Below are 27,254 nucleotides of genomic sequence, written 5' to 3' on the forward strand. Positions count from 1 at the left end.
GATGCAAGCTTTCTCCCCCACCCCAAACTGTTGCTTTATCGTATCTTCCAGGAAACCTGCAAATTCCTATGTGTTATTTTCCCCCAGAAATAACACATTCTGATCACAGAGTGTTTTGGAGCGATACACTGTTTATTTCTCAATATCTTGAACTCAGTCTCAACACCCAGAAATATCCTCGGTTTGGTTGGTTTGTTTATTATAAAATCTTGGTCCCTTGGGGATTTAGATTACATAATTCTTCACTCTGGGTCTTCCTCCTTGGTTGATTCCACATTGCTGGATCAGCTTCTTGGAAGTGTTTATCATCAATCTATGTCCACCGTTCCCCAAATCTCTTAAACTGCCTGTGACCAATCAGGAGCCAGAGAGGGTGCTCATGTTCACGTACCTTCCCCGACTGGGATAGGATCAAACAGCGCCTGTGCAAAAAATACCACCCACCTATGCCCCTCAGCGGAGGCAGAGTGGCCCTGCCCGGACCACACATGGAACTTTCTCTGCAGTAGGTAATACCCCGTCCTTCAAAGGAATCTGGGTTCCTACAGACATGGCTTCAGCAAAGCCCAGTGCTAACCTTTCCCAAATACTTCTAAGATTTTGTTTATTTATGTTTAGAGAGAGGGAGGAAGGTGGTGCTTAGAACCATTCTCTTCCTCATCACCATTTTCAAACGGTTTCCTCTGCCAAGAGCTCCCCATTTGTAGCTCACCCTGAACGGGAGAATTTGTCTCCAGCTGTTCTCAGCTGTCCCCATTACAGCCCCGTTTGCCTTGAGCCAGTTGCCACTCCAAAGCTTCTCCCCTTTTTTGCAAAAGGCCAGTAAGCAGAGGATGAATTTGGTCTTCCACACTCTGTAGTCACTTTCTAGTCCATGGTGGGGCTGTGCGGGGCGGGGGGATGTCTGAATGTACACAGACACCTTCCCTGTGGAGGTAACTGACCCTAGGGACCCAGGGCCTTTAATCACTGTCTGCCTACCTCCTGGAACAGGCAGGCATACACGCAGGGCTGTCCAGGCCAAATACTGCCTTTATCTGCTAACTTTCGGGTTTGTTTTGCCAAAGCAAACAGGTTGGATGTCTCCTCTAATCCTGCTGGATGTCTCCAGAACCAGTCACTCCTCTCGGTCAGGGCAGCCAGGAAGACAGGTCGCAAACCTCTCGGTTGTATGATCTGCAACCGCAGAAAATCTTCACACCAGAGACATGAACTTAGTTTCTTGCAAAGGGAGACACACTATTTGTCACAAAACCCTGAGATGCTTTCATGTCTCATGCTTCTGCATGTCAGTGTGAACACGGCCTGAGGCTAATGCTAGCACATTTAACCATGGTGTCGCTCACAGGGTAAAGAGGGGGACTAGTGCCTAAAAGGGCCACATCTGGGATGATGGACTGTGGTCAGGCCAGACCTGGGTGCAGGGACTTGGGCCACAAGCCTCCTGCTCAGACCTGGGACCTAGGAGGCTGTTTGTCTTCAAAGGGCGGACGGAGCCCCATGACTGGCTGCTGGGCAGATGCTGAGTTGACTGATGTGTTGCAAGGACTGGGAGAGGTCAGTGCATACCACCGCATCCAGGGATACGACATCCCCTGTGGTCCCAGAGCGGGCAGGACAAGGTTTTCTGCTGTCAGAAGTGGCCCCATGGGGGCTGTGTACACGATTCCTGCACCACTGTGGCTGCTTCCGGAAGCAGAAAGATTGTGTCTAACGCTTTAAGCAAAAATAAAAAGTGGGCTCGTGCGATCTTTTTTCGGTAATTTAACAGTGCCACGTGCTCGCAATGCCAGCGCTCGATCTCTCTGTCCCTGGGCTCAGCAGAAAGGGAACTGGCAAGTTCTTTTAAGAGTCTGACTTGTGTCGGTGTAAAAAAGTTGAGGAAGGCAGCCTATCAAAGAGGTCATCTGCCTCTCCTGAAACTGGAAATGTTGACTTTGTTAAATTTAAAGAACTGACATTTTGGAAGACCCCTGTAAAATACCAATAACCTATTTAAAAGCTAAGTCCATCTTGATAGGAGAATGACTAGAACAGGCAACAAGAACTCGCATTTAGAAAAGCTTAAACTTCTAACTGTTCCCCAACATTAAAGTGATAGGACAGAAAACGAGACGAAGCAGGTGAGTGACTGAGTCAGGGATCCCCCGGTCTCTGAGCCCTAGGACTCAGCATCGCCCGGGAACCCACCGTCTGGGGAACCATCCTCGTTACGTGGGCATCGCTGCCCATCCTAAAGACCTCCTTCATGAGGAACTACACTCTACCTCAGTAAGCTGTCCAGTGCGTTTAATCCCCATGAGACAAAAGGCCCTGCCACCGCCGTCTGTACCAGAAACGTAATTTTCTGGCCTTACCATTATCAATTATCCCACGCTATTTTTCCTGCAACAGCAGATATTCTGATGTGGACACTCATTACCCTCAAGGTCTCCCTCTAGAGGGTTGTGCCAAACCGATCTCTCTATGCACGAGTTATTTGGGGTTGTGCCTGAGCCTATGGTATTCTAGTCATCTCAACTGACTGTTTTTATAAGATTGTCTTTCGAATGTTATCATGTCATTTCAACCTTTCTTCTTCCGCTGTGTTAAAAATACGACTAAACCAACCACAGTAGAATTTGGTTTCCACACTCAATTCTTTCCTCAAAGCCACTAAGGGAGATACTGGACAGAGACGACCCCTCTACCCCAGGCCGCCTTTAGGACTTCTGAGAGAGCCAATGAACTCCATTCCCTGAACCTTTTATATCTACCTATTTGGATATGATGTAAGCATTTTCATGTTCTTTTTAACATAACATGGCTTTTAGGAAATTCACAAGGCTATGAAACCGTGATGACCATCTAACTGTGTAACACTTTCATCATCCCAAAAGAAACTCCGTACCCATCAGCGATCACGCCCCAGCCCCCCTCTTCCCAGGCCCTGGCAACCACTAATAAACATACTTCCTTTCTGTGCGGACATTCCACACAATTTGCCTATTCTGAACATTTCATTCAGATGGAACCCTACTATGGGATCTGGATTCTTTTCTGTCTAGATTCAAGCGTATGCTCTGCTTGCAGGGTTCACACACGGAGCGGCGTGCGCCGATAACTCATTCCCATTTACTGAACAGCCAATTATACAATGCACCACATTCTGTTTATCGACCATTGGTTGATGGACATTTTGGCTATTCTCGCTTTTTAATCATTATAAATAACGCTGCTATAAACATTTGAATACGAGTTTTTGTGTACACATATATTTCCAGTTCTACTGGGCACACGTCTAGGACTGGATTTCCTGGTTCCTACAGTCGCTCTACCTGTAACTTTTTGAGAAACTCAGGTGACATCTTAATGGGATTCAGCCCAGCTGTACAGCCGTTACGGGTTCATCCAGTGAATATGTTACTTCCATCAATATCAAAAGGCTTTCTCTAATAAACATCCCCGACTGCTCTGCGGCCTGTCACTCTCTCATTAAAGGGAATTAGACTCATCTGCCACCAGGTAAGTCTTCTCATTGGTTTTCTCGTAGTTCAGGCTGCCTTCAGACTAAGTGGAGATATATCTGAGAATTTTCACAGTGAGGGGGGTGGGCTGCTGGGACCATGAAGGACAGTTGGTTAGGGTTCAATTGTCACGTTCCAGGCACCACCTATCGGGTCCAAAACCTAGCTATTTTTAGTACACTGAGAGACTGTGAGTCTCCAGGTCAGCAGTCGGCAAACTACAGCGCAAGAGCCAAATCCAGCTAGCTGCCTGATTTTTTAAAACCTGCCAACGAATAACTATTTTTACATTTTCAAACGGTTACATTTTAAATAGTCATATAAGTACCTATATATAGCATCTTCAATTTGAGTCTTGGCTCATGAAGCCTGCAGTGGTTACTATCTACTGCGGTTACTAAAGGAGCCCGCAGGCCCTTTAAGGAGGTTTATGGACCTCTGCTCCGGGGGACACTCCTGCCAAGTACAGTCCGTCAAGGATAAAGCAGTGCCCTGCGACTATCACTAGAGATGTCCAGTAACCAGAGGCCACCCACCCTGGAAGGTCAAGCTACCCAGGAAGTGACATCAGAAGGCCCGTGAATACAGAGACTCGAAACAGGAAAAGCAATGGACGCACACACAGGACAGGGGTGGTGAGTTACTGGAACTCGGGGAAACTCCACTAGCGTCTATTCCTCCAACAGAGAACATCTCACTGGCAACGCCACAGTCTGTGTCTTCCTGGCTCGTGTGTTTTATCTGCAGTGTTCGAGTTAACACGTGACCGCATTTTGCTTCGCAGAACCCATCATCCCCATCCTCATCCTCCTCCTCTTCCTGCTTGTTCTGACCAATTCTCCTTCCGCCTACCAGGTGTCGGCAGCAAATCCTTCCTCACTTGGGCTTGGAGTGTTGCAGCCTCCCCCTCTTACAAGCTAAGCAAGTTACACAGTGCTCACAGCTCAAGGAATGCATCATTACGACTGCCCGCGAGGTGATACTACACCTGCCAACTGGTAGTTACTGTGGGCCACCTGGTTTTTCCCGTACCCCACCTAAAGAGAGCAGTCGCCTGCTTCCTTGCCAGACGAAATGCTTTCTCTAGTCCCCATAGCTCCTCAGAGCAATGACAGTGCACGGGGAGCACACACCGGGCCCTCAGTCTCATCTCAAGACTCATCACAATACTCCTATGGTCGGAGTTCCAAGTCCTTCAGTAAAAGGCGTTTTGTCGGTTTGCCTTTTTTGCATTTGCTCTGTTCTGCACAGGTGAGAAAGACGACCGCGTGTCCACTCTTCCTCAGACTTCCATTCCTTTCTGTCACCTGTCGGGCTTCCACGGGGGGCTCCTTTCATCCAGTGCAAAGTTGGACGCGCAGACACCTCGTTGTGCTCTTTATTATTACGACTACCTTCTTTCTAGTTTTAATCTTTTCTATTGTTGTTCTGACTCCGTTTTTGCTATTTTAGTATCCGAAGCGTCCTGCCAAAGTACCTCTTTTTAAAACTTTCCCATTACCCCTCCAGCTTTCGGTAGAGGTCTGGTCTCAGCAAAAAATAGCCCCATTTCCTTTCCTGGCCCTCCTATACGCCTGCTTGTTAGTTCCTGGGCCTTTTTTTTTTTTTTGAATGACCGCCAACTTTTGGTGGGGGGAGGCGGGGGGGGGGGGTTTGGTGAGCAGGGAAGTCCATCACTGTGTTCACATGTTAGTCTGAACTACTTTACCAGCTTCCAACTGTGGAGAAACTACATTGAAACAGGATGGGTGGAAAATTTATGGAGAATACAGATAAGGAACTTATCTAACTCATTCTTCTAAAATATAATTTCATCTTTCAGAAGACAGTTCAACCAAAGTTGGAGAGTTTAAAATATATACATACACAGTGGGGATTTTCCTTCCAATAACAAATCATCGGTAAGGAACCAAAACCGCAGTCTAGCCTCTGGTCTGAATGCCAGTGACTCGCAGACTGACTTTTCCCCACACCTTCATGTAGTTATAAATTCTCTTCTCTATCAGCAGGATCGTCAGCTTTCAAAAACTCTCTTCCCATCACACTGTAATTGGGGAACGCTTCTAAAAAATATATGATCTATATAAAACCCCAAGGAAATCAGAAGTACCTCTTTTTTATTTTTGAAGTTATAGTTTGTTGATTATACTATTACAGTTGTCCCAATCTCCCCCCCTTTGTCCCCCCCCACCCAGCACCCCCCAACTCTCTCAGGCAATCCCCACGCTATTGTCCTGTCCCCTGGTCATTCCCTACACTGTACTTCACCTCCCCAGGGCTATTCTGTAACTACCAATTCATACTTCTGAATCCCCTCGCCTCCTCAACCATATTAAGATTCGACAAAGGACTGCACACACACTGAATAGTGACCTTCACACAGAACAGAGTGTGAAGCTCTTAAAGCATATTTAAAACAAGATGGACACACCCACCGTTTTGTGCAGGATGTGAAGCTGTTTGGCCCGAAGCGGGAGGAGACCAGCTGTGATTCCTCCATCCCCCCCTTCCCTGAAATCGGCAGGGCTCGCTTTCCTCGTCACCCCAATAAACCTCACCCAACTACTGTTCTGGGGGTCCCGGCCTCGGGTCCCTGAGCAGAAGTTTCTCACAAGATGCAAAGCAGGATGTACAAGTCTTATATTTGATGCTCTTTTTTTTATCNTTTTTTTTTTTTTTTTGAATAACCGCCAACTTTTGGTGGGGGGAGGCGGGGGGCGGGGGTGGTGAGCAGGGAAGGCCATCGCTGTGTTCACATGTTAGTCTGAACTACTTTACCAGCTTCCAACTGTGGAGAAACCACATTGAAACAGGATGGGTGGAAAATTTATGGAGAATACAGATAAGGAACTTATCTACTCATTCTTCTAAAATATAATTTCATCTTTCAGAAGACAGTTCAACCAAAGTTGGAGAGTTTAAAATATATACATACACAGCGGGGATTTTCCTTCCAATAACAAATCATCGGTAAGAAACCAAAACCGCAGTCTAGCCTCTGGTCTGAATGCCAGTGACTCGCAGACTGACTTTTCCCCACACCTTCATGTAGTTATAAATTCCCTTCTCTATCAGCAGGATCGTCGGCTTTCAAAAACTCTCTTCCCATCACACTGTAATTGGGGAACGCTTCTAAAAAATATGTGATCTATATAAAACCCAAGGAAATCAGAAGTACCTCTTTTTTATTTTTGAAGTTATAGTTTGTTGATTATACTATTACAGTTGTCCCAATCTTCCCCCCTTTGTCCCCCCCACCCAGCACCCCCCAACTCTCTCAGGCAATCCCCACGCTATTGTCCTGTCCCCTGGTCATTCCCTACACTGTACTTCACCTCCCCAGGGCTATTCTGTAACTACCAATTCATACTTCTGAATCCCCTCGCCTCCTCAACCATATTAAGATTCGACAAAGGACTGCACACACACTGAATAGTGACCTTCACACAGAACAGAGTGTGAAGCTCTTAAAGCATATTTAAAACAAGATGGACACACCCACCGTTTTGTGCAGGATGTGAAGCTGTTTGGCCCGAAGCGGGAGGAGACCAGCTGTGATTCCTCCATCCCCCCCTTCCCTGAAATCGGCAGGGCTCGCTTTCCTCGTCACCCCAATAAACCTCACCCAACTACTGTTCTGGGGGTCCCGGCCTCGGGTCCCTGAGCAGAAGTTTCTCACAAGATGCAAAGCAGGATGTACAAGTCTTATATTTGATGCTCTTTTTTTTATCCAGTGACCAATTCTAAGGGAAGAACCCATCATTCTAGACGCGTGGCCAGTTCTGGAAGGCGGGGGTGGGCCCAGGGACTCAAATCCACACAGAGCGAGACCTCGGAAGTGCCAAACGGTGGTGAAAATTCCATCTCAGACAGAGTCGAATGCATGACTCTTGGTGGTGAAAGACGGTCTTTTCAAGCTCACAACATTCTCTTTTATAACTTATGGTGCCGGCAATCAGTCAACGTGAGGCTGAGCAGGAAGCTGCTGCAACGAGTGTGCGTGTCTAGCTGCTACCTTTGACCGGTCTGCCGCCTCACTGCAGAAGGCTTTCTCCACATCTGCCAGGAGACACTCTGTAATACCTAAACCACAAGTCATCACACTCCCCGCCCTCGGGGCCAGGGCCTGTCCTTGAGCTTCCCACATAGGGCGATATTAACCAAGCTGGCCACTGACACAATGCTCTTTACAAACCGAGAGGAAACTCTGCCACGCCCTCTGTCTGGTACACTCAGAAGTGGACCTCCAAACACACAGACACCCACGGGAGGTGTGCTTGGAGAAGCGTGGGGCATTTCAGACATGTTGCCGGGAAGGAAGCCTGGCTGGCCCGCTAAATATTGTATCGACGTAAACATGTCAAGCGTATAACTGTATCTAAAATTAGAATGAGTATCTCTCAGAACCTTTTACCCAGTTTGCATCATTACACATGGGTCATCTGGAAAAACTTTGTCAACTGAGCTATGCAAGTATCGCAAAGGTCAACAGCTTTCATTATATGATATCAAAATTTGTACTTATTAAATCACCTATAATCTCATTAAGAAAGTTTTTATTATTGGGAAACCTCGAAGCTCTGGTAGAAGATAAAAATTTTCCAAAATTTTGTTTTTTTTCTTGAAAGTTTGAATTGTATCGTGGGCAACAAATACTGTCAGTTTTTCCTTTAACTGACAGGCTCTCTTGTTTATTTTGAAGAAAATGTCTAGCAAACACTCAAGTCTGTATAACTATAGTTTGTCAGTCACGATCTCAAATGAAAATAGTGTTTCATGGAAAAAGAGGCTACTTTAGCCCGAAGGTTACATAATCCCACGAGTGCTTTTTTTTTTTTTTTTTGGTCCTCAGCACAGGTTACAGTAGAAATACCATAAATTACTTCACATTTCATAACAGAGTATTTTTGGGAAGTATACTCAAGGGTTAAAGTTTAATAAATTAATCATTTTTACTGTTTCAAAAAAATGAGTATCTCTCAGAAAGGGAACCATCTTGCAGGAACTGAATTACAGGCAGGCCACTTCGTATTCTTTTCCAACATCCAAGGAAACTGCCTTTCCTGGGAATAAGGACATGGTGCTCGTGTCTGGCTGCTTTAAGAACTGATATGGGGCGTTTTAAAATGATTTTTAAATTTGACCTACTGCCACACATTCATTTAAGCCAAATAAAGGGGTTTTCAGGCCATGATATCAAAAATGAGAAAGATGACTGGCGGAAGGATACTCACACTGAAAAGGTGCAGCGACTTGATCCTGCCCGTATCTGAAAGGGAACAAGCCTTCCGTGGACTGTTCCCCCGAGAGCACCTTCTGGGCCGCAAAGTACTTGGGCTTGGGCACATACTCCTGGGTCTGGCCGTGACGAATCATCACGTTCTGTGAGGAAAGAGGTGTCACTCTGGGGAGAAACAAAGTGAGGAAAAAGGAATGAGTCATGGGCATTTAAAAGTCAACTAAGAAGGAAAGCATAGGTTAAATTTGGAAAGGAACAAACTCCATGCCAGGCTCAACTTTTTCTTCCCATACTGTAGCTGGACATTTACAACACACAAAGAATTAACAGCTTACCCCTGGAAGCCTCCAACATAATGGGGACTCGCCTGTCTAGTCGAGAAGACTGAGGACAAGCGGGCCACCACCCGTGAATTCTAACAGAGCACGCAGAGCACAGCTGCCATAAGCCTTCGTGCAAAACACACGGCATTTATAAAATAAAAAGGCGTGTTCGTGCACAGGTACATATATTAAAAGGCATATTGTATATAAACTGACATATAAGTAGGCAGCGTTGAAAATGAGTAGAGAAGAAAGGGAAGTAAAACACAGGAAAGGGATTGGGGAAGAAATTCTCAGAGTGATCGGTTAAGCAAAACTGGACAGTGGGAGCCTGGACAATGTACAGTGGGACCTTCCTAGTGCCACGAGGGAAGACGGGCAGCCTCGCTTTCCTGTGCTGTGCCACACAGGGCTAAGAAGCAAACGCTTGTAAAAGTCACAGCAAAACCAGAAAACCGATTTCGATGGCCTTTTACAACACAATGATGATGGTGACAGGAAAAACAGGCATTCGTGCGATCTTTTATGATGTACCCCACAATGATGAAAACTGTACTGTTCGGGTTAAATATTTTATAGTCGCCAGTTTCTATGAACCAGAAGAAGAAGAAGAATGACTAATCATAATCTCATTACTTCTCTAATAACATGAGGCGAGGTCTCTGGGGACTCCTGAACACAATGACTGTGTTTTCGCCCTGCTGGCCCAACCCTTGATTTCTCTATGACAGTTCTCTTCTGCATGGAATGTATATTTTAAAATAATTAGCTTCAGCCAGACTTAATCACTCCCTGAGGGACAGAACTGAAATCATTAGCTAAGTAAGACTAATAAATAATGAAGAATATAAAGAAGATACACCAACTAATTCCAGAAAAAGCCTGAATTGCTACTAAAAGTATATGGAAAAAGCGTTTTAGCAGCAAACAGAGCCTTTGGAAGGAAACCTGCTCTCCAGTGTAACCTTAAATTTTATTGACTGTGACACATTAAAATCCTCTAAACTGAACAAAATTTTTCCAAACTATGATACTTTAACTTAGGCAAATGGTTCACAGAGCTATACTCACAGTGATAAGATGCCACAAAGCCCCAAAGAGTGCCCCAAATGACAGACTCTGAATGAGAGGAAGAAATGACATCGTAATAGGTGAAATGTGAATTGTCAGCCCACCAGAGACACCGCACAGTGTCTCGTCAAAAGCAGTAACAGAGGGCTGAACCAAACTCGGTCCATTTGAGGTATTTCAGTTGGGGCTGGTGGCTGAGCTATTCAGGGAGGCAAGGTGTCCATGAGAAACAGGGGAAAAGAAGCAGCTGGGATTGAGGGTACCTCCCTCTTAACCAGTCAATGATCTAGACCTATCCCTACATATATTTTTTGAGGAGGGAATTTCTCTATTCTTCACCATCTTCTAGAGGGACTTCAAATACAAAATCACATCGTTGGTACTCTGTTCAGGTCATAAACATACTTTGGGAGCATTTTCATAAATGAGAAATTTTAAATGCTACTTAAGCACTTGTAGTCATTCAAATGGCTTTCAGAGTGTCTCCTTTACAATCTGCTCAGTATTAGGAGACAGTACTACACCTTTCCTTTGGCTGTGTAGTATGAAATGATTTTCAAGTGTCTTCTTTGAAACTTGGAGAATGTTATTTGATTAGTAATATATGTACATCTATATTACAATAAACTAGGTCACAGAATTTTAAATGTTTTAAAGCAAATGTTTACATTTAACTCCCTAGTATAAAAAAGGGGAATTTTCTGTTTTCTTTTCTTCTTTTTTTAACTGATGGATTTTATTCATATTTTTGTTGTTTTTTTAACTTGGATTGAATTTATTGGTGTGACATTGGTTAATAAAATTATACAGGTTTGGGGTGTCCAATTCTAAATCCATCATCTGTATACTGTATTCTGTGTTCACCAGCCCAAGTCAAGTCTCCTTCCATCACTATCCCCGTTTCACTCCCACCTACCTTTCCTCAACCCTCTTTCCCTCTGGTAATCACCATACTGTTGTCTGTGTCTGTGAGGTTTTCCTTTGCTTAATCCCCTTACTTTTGTCTCTGAACCCTGTAACACCCCTCCCTTTTAAGAGCTATAAGTCTGTTCTCTATGTGTCTGTTTCTATTTTGTTCGTGTGTCTTGTTTACTAGATTGCACATATTAGTGAAATCATATGATACTTGTCTTTCTCTGACTCACTAATTTCACTCAGCATAATGCTCTCCAGGTCCATCCATGCTGTCGTAAAAGGTAAGATTTTCTTCTTTTTTTACAGCTGAGTAGTATTCCATTGTGTAAGGGCACCACAGCTTTTTTATTCACTCATCTACTGATGGACACTTGGGCTGCTTCCCAATCTTGGTTACTGTAACTAACACAGCCCCCTCTGCTGGGACCACTTCCCAGTGTAAGTGGCTACAAACGAGATCTTATGTGTTAGCCCATCAAGAGGGCACCTGCCTGTCTCTAGCAGACTCTCTTCTCCCCCTGGTGGACAGAATGCCCACTGATTTTTCACAGCTAGTTGTTACGTGGGTGCCTATTCCTGGCTCTCGTGCTCTTGGGTTGGGAAGCCCAGCTTGTAGTTGAGACCCCATACTTCTCAGAGGGAAGCCCCTACAGCTGAGATATCCCTCTGGAAGCAAGGCCAGCCCTTTTCACATATCCACCCTGCCTGCCAGTCTCAGTATGGCTTCTTCCGTAAATCCTTGGCTATAAGACTTCTCTTCAGCTGGTCTTCAGTTGGTGATTCAGGTTGACTGCTCTGTATTTTCATTGTAACTCCAGTTTGGTCCTGGGAGGAGGTGAGTGTGACATCCACCTACTCCATCACTACCTTGGATCAAATCCTGTAGTCTTAGGAAAGCCCAGGAAAATCCATGTTGGGCCTGGATTTTCCCATTCACTACACCGTGAAAGAACACTTCACTTCCTTTGTCACTAGATTGATGACTTATCTTACTAAAAGCCTAAGGCTTCACATTGTAAACACTTTTCCTTTAATGACGTAAGTGTTGTTTTGAACTTTAAGTATGTTTGGTTGGGATGGGGTAGAAAGTGAACCAGCTGGACACATCTGGCAAGGTTGATGACAACCACAAGTCTACTGTCAACCTTGGGACAAGAAGAAGCCCTCCATCTCATCTCAGGGACAACTCACTCCCCAGCGATGCCATCCCCCTGTCACCGTGTTGCTGGCACCTGCTAGAGAAATGCAGGCTCACTCCTATGCACAAGAGGACAGCCCAGCATCCCAGGAGACCTTGGGGCGGCTACAACCAATTACTGCTCCAGCCACTGGCAGGCAGGTGAGACTGTGGGGTCTAGCTGAGGTCCCCACTTCCCTCCCCTCTGAACCAAGGAGGCAGGAAGAAACGAGCTGAAAGCATATGGACATACGGGTTCCTTTTCCCCAAACACAACAGAAAGACAGTAAATAAACAAGACCAAGGTATACCAGGTCTAGAACGTGAGTAACAACCCTCAGCCATCACTAACTTAAGGAAATGAGCAAAAAAATGTACCAGTATAATGGTACTGAAGTCTTACTACAGTAAACTATGGAGCTGCAGAGAATTGTGTTTCCCCTTCCTCCATCCTATCTTCCCTTTTCCCCCGCGCAAGGCCGTAAACACACTGGCTCACAAAGACACACAGACACACGCAGACTAAAGCCACTCTGCCTGACAGCCGCCCGGAGAAAGGAGCAAGCCGTGCACGGTGGGCTGGCAGAGGGCAAGTAGAGGACACTGTCCAGTCTTCCCTTCCACAAGCACATGCACTAAGTGTAAGCACCAGCCTGCCACTGTCTCTTCCTCACTTTTTCCTTTCACACTTGCTCTCTACCTTTTCCTCCAGTTTCATCATTCACAGTTATTTCCACCTGGGGCCGCCTCTCAGTCTTACAAATCTATATNTGGTTGGGATGGGGTAGAAAGTGAACCAGCTGGACACATCTGGCGAGGTTGATGACAACCACAAGTCTACTGTCAACCTTGGGACAAGAAGAAGCCCTTCATCTCATCTCAGGGACAACTCACTCCCCAGCGATGCCGTCTCCCTGTCACCGTGTTGCTGGCACCTGCTAGAGAAATGCAGGCTCACTCCTATGCACAAGAGGACAGCCCAGCACTCCAGGAGACCTTGGGGCGGCTACAACCACTTACTGCTCCAGCCACTGGCAGGCAGGTGAGACTGTGGGGTCTAGCTGAGGTCCCCACTTCCCTCCCCTCTGAACCAAGGAGGCAGCAAGAAACGAGCTGAAAGCATATGGACATACGGGTTCCTTTTCCCCAAACACAACAGAAAGACAGTAAATAAACAAGACCAAGGTATACCAGGTCTAGAAGGTGAGTAACAACCCTCAGCCATCCCTAACTTAAGGAAATGAGCAATAAAAATGTACCAGTATAATGGTACTGAAGTCTTACTACAGTAAACTATGGAGCTGCAGAGAATTGTGTTTCCCCTTCCTCCATCCTATCTTCCCTTTTCCCCAGCTTGGCAAGGCTGTAAACACACTGGCTCACAAAGACACACAGACACACGCAGACTAAAGCCACTCTGCCTGACAGCCGCCCGGAGAAAGGAGCAAGCCGTGCACGGTGGGCTGGCAGAGGGCAAGTAGAGGACACTGTCCAGTCTTCCCTTCCACAAGCACATGCACTAAGTGTAAGCACCAGCCTGCCACTGTCTCTTCCTCACTTCCTCCTTTCACAGTCGCTCTCTACCTTTTCCTCCAGTTTCATCATTCACAGTTATTTCCACCTGGGGCCGCCTCTCAGTCTTACAAATCTATATCCCTTTAACTCTCCCTCTTTTCCTTCTCTTTCACCCAAGTCTTTCAGAAAAAGTCTCTCTCCCTTCATTTCAACTGGGACTTTCTCTTCTTTCCCTCCCAGAGGGGGGGGAAAAAAGCTTACCTATCACTAGTGAACATCAAATTTGTCATAGCATAACTGATATTTTTAAAGGGTAAAATAAAATGTTTGAGAGAAAATTAGATCAAAAAATGAAAGCTGTAGAACCTCTGGTTCAAGTGGTTTTTTTTGGACACCTATATATCTTCCCTTCCTCCAAAGATGCTCATAAAATTATAAATAAGAAATAAAAAATATATATTAAGCCAGGGTTGACATTTCGTAGTTATATAACAGTACAGCCACACTAGTCATTAAAATATCAAAATACTCTGTTCTGATAAATAGCTAGTGACCCAAGCTCCTAAGTGCCCTTCCCAAACCCCTCCACTGGGCACCCCAAGACATCCCCTCAGTTCATAAATAACCAGCTGACATTTTGCAGAGCTGGAGATCTCTGGGTCTCCGTTCAGCACCCCTTCTGATCAGTCAATACCCGTGCCACACAGGATATTAAAAATGGCTCAAATTACCCACCAATAAACATGAGAGAGATTTCAACAAATCTGTAAGGGGTTCAAGTGGATTGACAAATGTTGACTACTGTAGCAGCAGGGAGGAAGCCATGAACTAAAAAAAATATTTTTCTAACTTGTCTTACTCCAACCTGCAGAATAAAGCACATTTTACATGGAGATTCAGTACCCACCTACATACGTCTTTGATTTAACTAAAATGAGTTTTACAAAACAATATCCACCCTTACTATCTGCGAGACACTCCAGAATGTTCTCCTCTAACCTACTGCTTAAATGACAGTCTCGAGCCATCGCATTGATTTCATGACCTCATGACTCCCTGATGAGTTGCAACCAGTAGCTTAAGGGCCCTGGACGAGAATCACTTGAATCACTCAAGAACACAGGCACAGCACAGAGGAAGCAGTCTTGCTAGGGAGACACAGAGTCGTTCTGAATGCTGAAACCAAGGAAAGCAAAGGGCGATAAGAACTGAGACGGAACTCTGGTCTCTCAACTAAAACGTCTGCACAGACAAACCTCTGAGATATTGCAGGTTCAGCTCCAGATCACCGTAAGAAACAAGTGTCACAACACAGTGAGTCACTCACGGTTTCTGGTTTCCCAGAGCTTGTAAAAGTTTTGTTTACACTATAGTATAGGCTATTAACTGTGATAGCATTATGCCTATGTGTGTGTATATATATACACACACATCTTAGTTAAAAATACAGTACTGCAAAGAAATGCTAACCATCATCTGAGCCTTCAGAGAGTTATAATCTTTTTGCTGGTGGAGGTCTTGCCTTAATGCTGATAAAAATGCATATTCTGTGAAATGTCATTAAGCGAAGTGCCATAAAACAAGGTTATGTTGTATGTGAAGGCAACCACAGTCCCTACTCCAGCAAACAGAGTATCCAGAAGTCAAGCTTCTACTCCCCTGGGGGGGAAAAATGCATATTCTCCCAAAAAATTTACTCCCTGGTTTAAACCACAAAACTTCCTTCCCCAGAGTAAGAAAGAGCCCCTCACCCTGGCATTTTGGGTTCCCGTAGCATAAAGTCTGGTTTCCCATGTTTCCCCTAAAAGGATGCTCGCCACGCAGCCAGGAAGACAGGGAGCTCCCTGGGCAAGGACCCCAGGGCAGAAAGGAGAGCAGAATGGAAAACAAAATTGAAATTTTAGAGACACTTGACAAGATGGTGAGGAAGGCAAGGGACGGAGTGGAAATAAGCAGAGTCCATTCAAATTGGATGCTAGGAACACCCTCCTTCAAGAAGCACAGAGACATTGGCAATGGACCATATGGGGGGAGAAACCCAAGCACCCCATGCTTGGCCTTGCATTGAGCGGTACATCCACAGACACAATACTGCAAATGTAACTGTCAGAAACAACCCATGTTACCAACTTCGGTGATATACACGTAGAAAATTAGCTGGAGGAGGGTGGAACATTCTGAAAGAGGAAGAGGAGAAGTAGAGGAAAGATTGAGAGGTTCACTGCCCTCATTTCACAGAAGAGAAAGTCATCAGATAACGTTCCTGACCTTGATAGATGAAGCAGAGAGAAGACATAAGTTTAAATATACACCGTTAAGTTTTGCACAGACAGAAACTATGAATGTGAAATAAAGATTTTGAGAAGAAGGATGGGGAGCAATCCCATCTCCTAAGTCTCAGACAATGTCTAAAAGGAAGAAATCAAGAAATGGCTAGATGGAGATGACTACCAGACGGGCTACTCAGATTTGAGCTTAAATGAGGGAGGGGCAGGGACAAACAAAAGGGAGCTGAGCGATACACAGGTTTCAAGCCCGTTTGACTAGGAGCGTACTTTGGTTCAAGGCCAAGGAGAAAAGTAAGAGCAAAGGGGTACACAGAGTTATGGCAGTCAGGAGAGAGACCCAGTCTGTGACAAAGATAATTATGTCACTGATACATTGAGAGACAGAAATGTGGGGTGCACCTCTGGGGAGCCGTTAGGAAAAGACTCCAAGTTTAGGAACAGTGATGTTCTAAGTGAAACCGACGTCTCCAAAGGCAAAACTCTTTCAGAAAGAATATGGGACCACACGGCTTGAGAGGACATTTATTTAATGGTGGGGACACAAAGCAAAAACAGGAGTGGAGGATCAGAAGGGGAGAAACACAAGAATGACGTAGGTCCAGGTGAATAGAGGCAAGTTTCTAGGAGCAAAGGAGAGAGGACCACCTGTAAACTGTTACAGAAGAAACACCAAACCAGAGGAACAAAGAATTAGAAAAGGCCACTGGTACCTTCAACAAGACTGTTTCAGTCGTGACAGGAGAAGTGTGGCCACACAGGGTGAAAGCCAGGGTGGGTGCCCCACTGGTGACACGTGGGAAAGAGCGAACGGGGGAAGCAGGCCGGCGGGGAGCGGCACGGCGGGCCACCCGAAGACAGACCTGTGCCAACCTGCGCCTCTGTGAGCAGCACAAAGCTCCTTTCCTTCCCAGAAACGTTTAGTCGCACACCGCTCACACCGCTGCCCTCAGAGTGGCCATTTGGGGCACAAGAATGGACTAAAATTTTCCGTATTTCTACTGAACCTGTGGAGTGGGTGGGAGCATCTGGCAAAACACGAGTCCCTTTCCATTTAAGAAAAGGGCTTTGGGCCTCTCGGAAGGGAACCGCCAGCGGGCCACGAAAACGTCACCCACAGAAGGCCAGCCTGACGCAGTCGGGCCACCCCCCTGTGATCAGCGCCCTCGGGTTTACAGTCAGGACTCAGAAAAGCCAGCGCTGCAGGAAGAAGCCACAGAAAAGCCACCTCCAGTCTTCTGGGGCCAGTTTCCGTCTATAAAATTCGAAGGATCACATGTGCCCTGGATGGTGTTCCTCTACGCACGTGGCCTGGCTGGCAACCTGCAAGGGGAGCTAGAATATCACTGAAAATGTAATGAGATGGCAAAAAAATAAATAAGCATTTTTACTAGCACTCTTCACAAGAGGAGTATGGTGCGTGGTTAGAGAGAACCCTCTGATACACAGCACTGGGATGGGATGCTGTAAAAACAACGCCCCGTCTAAGGAAGGTGAGTCCAACCGATCTTTGGCTTTGGTTGTGCCAAGAAGGTCAATGCACATTCAGGGTCAGATACGCACTGGCTGGGACGACAGAGGAAGGCTGGGCACCGCGCCAACAATCCTCCACGTCCACTCCTCCCTCCCAATCCTCCGCCCCTCCCCTAGAGAAACGTCTAACCCGAAGTGTTGCACAGTTGACCTCCCATGTCTCAGAATGACCCTGGTTAGGAGAGACATTTCTGGATGAGACTGCTAAGAAAACAGTCACAGAATTCTCCAACCCCTGCAATTCCCAGGTCCTAGCAGAGAGGAAGATAGTAAAAGCTGTAACAGAGAGAAAACTAAAAAGCAGAGTGAACAAGGCCTCCTCCGGGAACGTTCAGTAAAATAATTGTAACACTTGGGAGAAGGTCCAAATGTCGAATGAGCCAATTTGAAGAAGTCCCATTAACCAATGACAGGATAATTTTAGCATCCTTAAAAAAAACTACAATGGACTGAAATATCTTCAATGTTTAAATGCATCTACTCATTAACAAAAAGCCATAGGTCTTTTTGTTAGAAGATGTTAGATAATGTTAGTTGTTAGAGTTTTCAAACTCTATTTGAAAACCAATCAATGAAAGGAAAGCATTAAGCATATTCTACTTCCACATGGTTGTTAATTTTATGTATCAACTTGGAGGGTGTTTTTGGATGAAGCTAACATGTAAATCAGTGGATGCTGAGTAACCAGATTTCCTTCTATGAAAGGAAATAAGGGTGGGCTTCATCTAATGAGCTAAGAGCCTCAATAAAACAAAAAGACCAGCCCCCCCAACTAAGAGAATTCTGTAGCAGACTGACTTTGAACTTTACCTGCACCCCACTAGTTCTTTTGGGTCTCCTCTGCCTGCTGGCCCATCCTTCAGACCTGGACTCATCAGCCCCTATAATTGCATGAGCCAATTCTTTGTAATACATCTTTATATAGACACAGATAGATAGATATCTTTATATATACGCACACGCACACATGCTGTTGGTTCTGTTTTTCTCAAGAGCCTAATGTAGTCTGTGACTTTCCTTGTACCAACTAAACTTCAACCGAATAACTGAGGAAAGGAAGTTTCTGTTTAGGAAATTTTTCCAGTGGGGGAAAAAAGGAGTGATAGAATGAAAACACCATCATCTTCAACCAGCAATGAAATGTGTAGGCAGTGATCACCAACAGCTGCTAATATCACGAGAAGACAAGGTGTGCCCTGATGGAAGGGCACACCACCGCCTGTGATGTAGTCCAGTGAATAATCAAATCTGAAGCTGACCACATCTCTAGAACCAGGCATTATTTAGGGAAGAGTACACGTTACTATCACAAGGGTATAGTCAACAAACCCTAGAGTCAGTAGAAAACTCACCGATTAAGTGAGATTTAAGAGACATGTTACAAAGAATGAATATTTTTTAAAATTCTGATTGGAACAAATAAGTCGTTAAAAACTTATGCAACCATTAGGGAAATTTAAATACCTGGATTTTTAACAATATAATGGTTCCGAGGCTAGTTGTTCAGAACCCCCCTTTCTGTTACAGATACGTGACGAAATATTTACAGACTGACTTCAAAATAATCGGGGGGGGACGTGGTTCGGAGAAGAGATAAACACAATGGGTTCTGAGTTCATTGTGAAAGCTGGGAGACAAATACTTTAGGGTTTCTTTATTCCATTTTCTCTTTTTTATATGTTTTAAGTATTACATAAGAGTTTACATAATACAAATATATGAGGTTATCTATCCTTTGTAACTTTTTAATGTGTATCAGATGAGATCATGTATTTATTTACCAGGACTTTGAAAAGCAAAAAACATTACATAACAATATTGCTTCCTATTCCCTGAAAGGAAAAAGGGGAACAGAGCAAGAAGGCGGACACAAGAATGAAAGGAAAGACAAATGCCAGTCGTGCACATCTTCTCATTTCTCCTACTTTTAACTGTCAAAGCTGCACGCTCAGAGGGCAGGTGCCCTCTCTGCCAAGGATGAGACAACCACTCGGAGGCTCTGAAAAGGCGCAGAAGACTAAAGTCATCAAAACTTTGATGACTAAGTTATTTAGCAAATAACCACGGAAGGAAACAGTGTTAGTAACTAAAGTCCTTAGCTTTGTCACCAGTGAGCAGCTACATTTGGTTACTTGGGACAGTGTCCCTGAACACAAATGAAAAAGGAATTGCAACCATCTCCTATTTATCTAAACTAAAAGAGGCCAGAGGAAAATCTAAATATGATCCAGGAAAACTCCAAAATGTAAGCAATAACTACAGCTTCTACCCTATTGGGCAAGTGCCAATTTCAAGGCTTTTGAACCCAATTCTCAGAAGCAAATCCTCACCCCACGTTTATAGGAAGGAAGCGAAGAGCAGGCTCAATTTCCTCATTGCGATAGAAAAGCGACAGGACCTACCTCACAAGGTTAATGTGAAGACAAACATACAGATGAGATTTCTCTCTCAAAATGTGAGAGAACATTTAACACACCACCCGACGCACACACGGGCTGTCAGACTGTCTCACTCCTCCAGCAGTCTGGGGAGACAGGAGAACAGAATTCCACCCTCCTGCTAAGGTTAGAGTTCATACTCAGAGACTGTCCAAATGTATAGATAAAAGCAAAACTTGTTTCAAAGCCTTATTTTTTAACAAAAGTCTGAAGTTATCTTTGGACAATGAGCTGCATTCAGCAGCCCGAGGGTCGGCTGTCTTGCTGTTGCCCACACGGGGGGAGGCCCTCTGTGAGGCTGCAGTGGAGTCAAGGAGCATCATGCACCCCAGCAGTACGGACTGGACTTCGGCAGTTCCTCAGAACAGAATTACCGTGTGACCCAGCAACGGTGCAACCCTGGTGTAAACCCAGATGAACTGAAAACTGGGACTCAGATACTTGGACACCAGTGCTCACTGCAGCATCATTCGTAACAGCCAAAAAGTAGAAATAATCCAAGATGTTTCCTTCAACAGATGAATGGGTAAAAAGGAAAAAAAAAGTGGTTTTATATCTAGATAGATAGGTTGACAGCTAGAGAGAGATAGAGAGATAAAGAGAGAGAGAGAGATCTGTCTAGAAAAAGTCCAGTCGTTGTTAATATAACAAGAACAGTTTGTGTGACATCGATGTAACCTGGCAGCCAAGGCGAGTGGACTGGAATGTGCGTGCGTGAACAAAGACGACTTCACTGTACCAGTCAGTGGGGACGGTGGATGCCATTGATTGAGCATGTGTACTGTGTGGCCGTCACATTCAAAATGACTGAGCAAGTAGAGCAATGATTCTGCATCAAATTTTATGTTAACCCTGAACTTTCCTCCGTGGAAACTATTCAGATGATTCAGAAGGCCACAGCTACAGGCAACTGGTGACTGTCAGCTTCATCACAACCATGTCCCTGCTCCTGCATCACACCTCGTGCAGAGATTTTTGGTGAGACATCAAATCACCCAGGAGACCTGGCCCCCCTATACCCCAGATTTGGTGCCCTACAACTTTTGGCTTTTCCCAAAACTAAAATCACTTTTGAAAGGGAAGAGATTTCAGACTGGTGATAAGATTCAGGAAAGTAAGACAGGACAGCTGATGGCGAACTGTGTGAGGTCCCAAGGTGCCTACTTTGAAGCGGACTGAAGTGTCATTGTCTTATGTACAGTGGTTCTTGTATCTTGTGTCTTCTTCAGTAAATGTCTCTATTTATCACATTACATGACTGGACACCTTCAGGACAAGACAGATATGTATATTATATATGTCACATATATAATATACATATGAATGATAGAACATTATTCAACTGCAAACAGAAATGAAGTTTTGGTATGTGCTACAGCATGAATGAACCTTGAAAACATGATGTAAAGTGAAATAAACCAGAAAACAAAAGGGCAGATTTTATATGATTCCACTAATACGAGATTCTGAGAATAGGCAAATTTAGGGAGAAAGTAAAGTAGAGGTTACCAGAGAACGGGAGTGGGGGGGAGTTATTATTTAATAGGGGCAGAGTTTTTGTTTGGAGTGCTGAAGAACTTTCAGAAACAGATAATGGTGACATTTGCAAAACAGTATAAATGGAATCAATGCCAATATACGGTTAAGATGACAAGGTCTGTTATATCTGTTTTACCACAATTTTAAAAACCTGCATGAAAAAGACCCCAGATTCCTTGGGGGTGGGGGCAGCACTGCAGTGTAAGAAAGAAAAGAAAAGCACGTTTTTATCCCCCTCCCCCCACCTCCACTCCTGGTCATTCAGTAATTTTGGATGATGCCGTGTGAAGTTTCTCCATCTCGGTCAATTCCAAATGTTTTTGTCGCCTTTTAGACAACTGTTCAAGACGCCAATTCTGCAGTAATAACCATGTATGTGGTTCTGTCTGCCAACTCATCATTTCAATCATTTTTCTTCCCACTTTCTAACGCTCCTTTTGACCGCTGATCCTTGAACCACTTGACAAGATTTCAGCCTCAGCAGCCACGGCAGGTGGCGCTCTCCAAGGGCCTGTTCGGAAGCACCGCTCACAGACGGGGGAGGTGACCTCTACCCACTTGCCTAGGAAGACTTTCATACCTAACTTGGCCCATTCTCCAAATTCTTCTTGGTTGTAGCGACTGCGTTTGCATGAGTTTCTTAGTCAGCTCTCCATCATGGACCCTTCGCATCAGCAGAAGAGACGTGTGCGGTTGTGATTTTGGATGCTAACTTTACACACGCCGTCTCATTACCTGTAAACCTGGAAGCGCGGAAAAGCCGGCGGGCGCATGTCAGACGACGTGTTCTTCTACAGCTTCCCCCTCTTCCTAGCCAGCATCTTCCTCCCCGTGAGCTCTGTGGACAGGACCCACAGAGACTCAGGGATGCAGATGACGGCACAACCATTGGAGTGCTTGCTCTCCAGGACAGGGCGTCCACAGGGCTCAAGGGGGCGGAAGGCTAACGGCGCGGAGTCGGTTTTGGGAAATTCACACCGCACTTCTGCCTGTGCCACTTAGCCTCTGGGAGCCATGGGTCCCACGTCGAAGCCCAGTTTCTTCCTTTACAAAGTGTAGGGCTGCAGGGCTCTATGACGTGACCTCCCAAGGCCCCAGGCTCTGAAATTCAGTGACACGCCCACTAGCTTCCAAAGTGTTCTTAGTCACATCAAAAAATATTCCATATAAGAAAGTATGTTTTAGCCCTGGCTGGCGTAGCTCAGTGGATTGAGCGCGGGCCTGCGAACCAGACAACCGCGGTTCGATTCCCAGTCAGGGCACATGCCTGGGTTGCAGGCCGGTTCCTTGCAGGCTAACTACCAGCAGGGGACGCACAAAAGGCAACCATACATTGGTGTTTCTCTCCCTCTCTCCTTCCCCTCTAAAGATAAATAAATAAATAAAATCTTTTTTTAAAAAAGTATGTTTTAAATGTAGTAAGCGTGTAGATACCTGTTCAGAGCAGGAAGAGAATCTCTCAGGGTTTATTTTTCCACATTGAAGCTAAATAAAATGAATACGAAGGGAAAATTCTTAAAATTTTTACAAATTCTTACAACTGAATGCAATAAACTCTGTTTTTCACGAAGGGTCTTCTTTTTTCCAACTGCACTTGCTACTAAACTAGGTCACCTAAGTAATAAATATTGAAAGCATTTGACCAAATTCAAACATCTGTTCCAATCCTCTCCTAGGGCTTGACTCAGCGGAAACAAAATGCCCTCTGCCCTACAGGACCTGAACCTTCCCACTGCGGGAAATGTGGGGAGTCTGCTAAAGCCAATGTACCTGGTGGAAACATAGGGCTTTTTTCAGTATGTCTGAAAGACAACAAGAAGCAGTTTTAAAGCCTCTAAACACTACAAAGCAAGAGTAAATGATACAGATCTCACGACCCTTGATACGGCTGCAGGACTTGTAAAAGTGGTCCTTTTTCCTTTTTATTTATTGGGGTGGCGCTCGTTAACAAAACTATACAGGTTTCAGGGGCACAGTTCTATGACACATCCTCTGTACACCATTCTGTATGGTGACCACCCCAAGTCAGGTCTCCGTCCACTTACCCCCGTGTCCTCTCCTCCACCTCCCTTTCTCCTCCTAGCAGCCAGCACACTGTTGTCCTTGTCCACGAGCTGTTCCTCTTTCCTTTCTTTTCTGCTCAACCCCTCCACCCCCCGCCACCCGGCCTGACCCTGACAGCGGTCAGCCTGCTCTCTATCTATGAGTCTGTCACTATTTTGCTTTTTAGTTCAGTTTGTTCGTTAGATTCCAACATGAGTGAACTCATATGGTATTTGTCTTTCACTTAGCATAATGCTCTCCAGGCCCATCCATGCTGTCCCAAAAGGTAAGAGTGCCTTCTTTTATTACAGCTGAGTAGTATCCCACTGTGTAAATGTACCACAGCTTTTTTATTCACTCATTACTGATGGACACTTGGGCTGCTTCCATATCTTGGCTACTGTCAATAACACTGCAATGAACATGGGGGGCATATATTCTTTTGAATTGGTGCTTTGGGTTTTATATATTACATCTCCATATGTTATAAACTCCACACTACATTTTACTGAGTTCCCATCTAGGATCACGTCCCATAAGGCTGAAGAACTTCCTTGGAAGTAGAGGAAGTTTCTTATTGTACAAATCTTCCACTTTCATTTCTCTGAAAATAGTTTATTTCACCTTCATTTTTGAGGGACTTCTCTTTGGACCTAGGATTCTAAGTACAATACCTAACTAACTCATTTCTTTAACTATCTTTTACGAAAGTTTGCAAACTAGTTTCTTTACACTGTAAAGACGTTCCACAGCCCGACTGGTGTGGCTCAGTGGGGTGAGCATTGCCCTGCAAACTGAGAGGTTGCTGGTTCAATTCCCAGCCAGGGTTGTGAGCCAGGTCCCCAGCATGAGAGAGGCAACCAATCTATGTTTTCCTCTCTGCTGTTTCCCTCTCTGTCTCCCTCCTTTTCTCCTCTCTAAAAATAAATAAATAAAATCTTTTAAAAATGTTCCACCATTCTATAAGTACCTTTGCTCCTGATGAGAAATGACCCATTGTTTATATCCTTGCTCCACTATATATAATGTATCTTTTCCCTCTGGCTGCTTTCACAATCTTCTCTTTATCTTTGATTTCTAGCTGTTTTACTATAAAATGCTGAGGAGTGATTACTTAAGGTTTCGTGTTACTTAAGGTTCGCTGAGTGTCTTCCATCAGTAAGTTGAGTTTTCACCTAACCTGGAAAACCATCAGCCATCATTTCTTCAAAAAAAGTCTCCTTCCACATTGTCTCCTTGCCCTGAGCCTACAACTACAGATCTAACACATTACTTGATAAAATCACCAAGACTTTATCCATTGTATCATCTTTCTCCATGGGGTATACTTTCTACCGATCTAGCTTCTAGTTTACTTACCCTGCCTTTTCCACTTCCCTGTTTACTACTTTTCTATTAAAATTCCCCATCTGTTGCTTCATTGTGACTGTTTTCTTTTAAATCCATCATGTTTATAACAGCTCCTTTTAAAGTCCTTGTGCAGTAATTCTAACAGCTTGGTCATCTTGGACTTGTGTGTTGTCCATCGATGGCTTCTTCTCTTGACTATGAGTCATATTTCCCCTCCTTCTCATGATTGTTATTACAGAACGGATAGTATGAATATTGTTTTGTAGAGACTCTGTATCTTCTTCTGAAGAATGTTGTTTTGCTCCACCAGACAGTTACTTGGCTCTGGTTCCCTCACAGTGTGCCATGGCTGGAGCACTCAGTTCTCCCAGCCTCTGGCTGCTGCTTCTCACCGGGACCTTCAGGTCTCCCCGTGGGTCCACCAAGAATCTGGGCAGAGCTTCCACTCAGATGGAGGGGCTCCCCCTTTTCCTGAACCAGTCTCCCCTTCCCTTTCCAGCCACAAAAGGCATTCCTGTCCCAACTCCTCAAGCCAGGAACAGAACTTTCTGCTCTGGGTCTGGCCAGCGCACTCAGCACAGACTGGGAGATGCCATCGGGCACAAACGAGGGAGAATACACCAATGTTAACTCACTTCTTTCAGAATCAGCTCCCTCCAATCGCTGCCAGCTTTCAGCGGTCATCTGCAGCCTCCAAAGCTCTGCTGTTAGGTTTTGTTCAGAGGTGATAACTGCTATCAGTAGGACAACTAGTCCAATAAAGGTTTGCTACTATCAGCATTGCCGGCATGAAAACCTTCCCCATGAATATTTGAAAAAGAGTTTTTTAATTCAAGATTACTATTATTTTACACTGATATTTATGTGTATGATGGTTTTTATAAAGCATGCAATAGAAATGCATATTCCTTGTCAATTTTGGAGTGATCAGACTGCTTGAGGAATAGTAAGGACCTTAATGTTCAGCTTCACAGCAGCTATCTGCTTACACTAATATGAAAAGCATAGGGTACAACCCTGGCTAGTGTAGCTCAGTGGATTGAGCACGAGCCTGCGATCCAAAGGACCGCGGTTCAATTCCCAGTCAGGGCACATGCCTGGGTTGCAGGCCAGTACCCAGCAGGGGACGCATGAGAGGCAACCATACATTGATATTTCTCTCCCTCTCTCCTTCCTTTCCCCTTTAAAGATAAATAAATTAAATCTTTAAAAAAAAAAGCATAGGGTACAAATTTGGAAATGATCACATATTATGTATATTCACATTTGGTAATAGAACTATTTTTAAAGTGGGGAAAATATGTTCCCTTTAGAGAAGCAAGTAGGGTTTTTCCCCCCACTTGAAAGACAGCATTACCTCATAGGTTGTTCAGAAAACCTTGGGGTTCACCAGCATGTGCAATGCAATTCATGGGGGCAGTCTGTTTGCCAAGGCCAGCAGGAGGCACCACATTTCTGGCCCCTGGGGAATCTGTAAGATCCAACTCATGACCCATCAATCAAAGAGCATCACTGTGTAAACCTCACTGAGCACTGCAAGCCCAGTGGAGTGAATGGCTGTGTGGAATTCCCCAGATTACATCTGCAATTCGTGTGATCATGGTCTGGGATTCTGCATTCAGCAGGAGGACAGTTGTGGCTTCATGGATGAAAAGCAGCGTTCAAACAGCTAGAAGGCCTGGACATCAGCTACTCCATTCACTTTGTTCTGCCAATGGGAGAACTGAGGGCCAGAGGAATTAACTTACTCAAAGATCAACAATTTAGGTAAATATCCAGAATGACAAACACATCTAGAGCCAACTCTTTGTTCCAGTATCTTACACTCATTCTCCTGGATTCATGGGGGAGGAATGTTCATTATGAAAACTCTATCAGAGATAGAATTATTAAGAAAAGAAGGAAACAAAACTCCTTAAATTTTTACTCTCTCACTACTTGGCAAGATTGAGCATTTTACCTCTGTATGTGTTTAAAAAGTAGAGACAGCAAAATAAACTTGTCCCCCCAAAAGTCTTGCAGAACAATGAATACAAATAACTGCAAATAGTCCACAAATATGAAGAAATACAAAAGCTCCACTGAAAGTTACATATCACTGACTGATATTACTACCCTGCTGCCTTTTCTTGCCAGAACCCATCTATCCCATCAAAATCTCTTCTCACATCTTTCAGTTTCACATCAAACGACCCACCTGGCACCCAGGAGATGCCAGGTTCTAAGTCCTAGTTTGTTGAAATGTTGAAAAGGAAATAAAAAGGACTGGTGATTTCCTTATTTGTATGAGATGTTCCACAAAGGCCACAGCAGGTCCTAT

At 44.7% G+C, this 27,254-nt stretch overlaps 1 protein-coding gene across 8 annotated transcripts in view; it reads right to left on the bottom strand.

Annotated features, from left to right (window-relative positions):
- LTBP1 (latent transforming growth factor beta binding protein 1) overlaps positions 1 to 27,254 on the bottom strand; it is a 357,682-nt gene that overhangs the window by 229,695 nt on the left and 100,733 nt on the right. For all 8 annotated transcript variants that reach the window (XM_037066591.1, XM_037066593.1, XM_037066590.1 and 5 more), the window contains exon 4: positions 8,741 to 8,910. In XM_037066591.1, coding sequence (XP_036922486.1) covers positions 8,741 to 8,910 — 170 coding nt within the window. The remainder of the gene's footprint in view (positions 1 to 8,740; positions 8,911 to 27,254) is intronic.

Source organism: Sturnira hondurensis, unplaced genomic scaffold (assembly GCF_014824575.4).
Source record: "Sturnira hondurensis isolate 20B ecotype Veracruz unplaced genomic scaffold, ASM1482457v3 Scaffold0016663, whole genome shotgun sequence".
In the NCBI taxonomy this organism is placed as follows: domain Eukaryota; kingdom Metazoa; phylum Chordata; class Mammalia; order Chiroptera; family Phyllostomidae; genus Sturnira; species Sturnira hondurensis.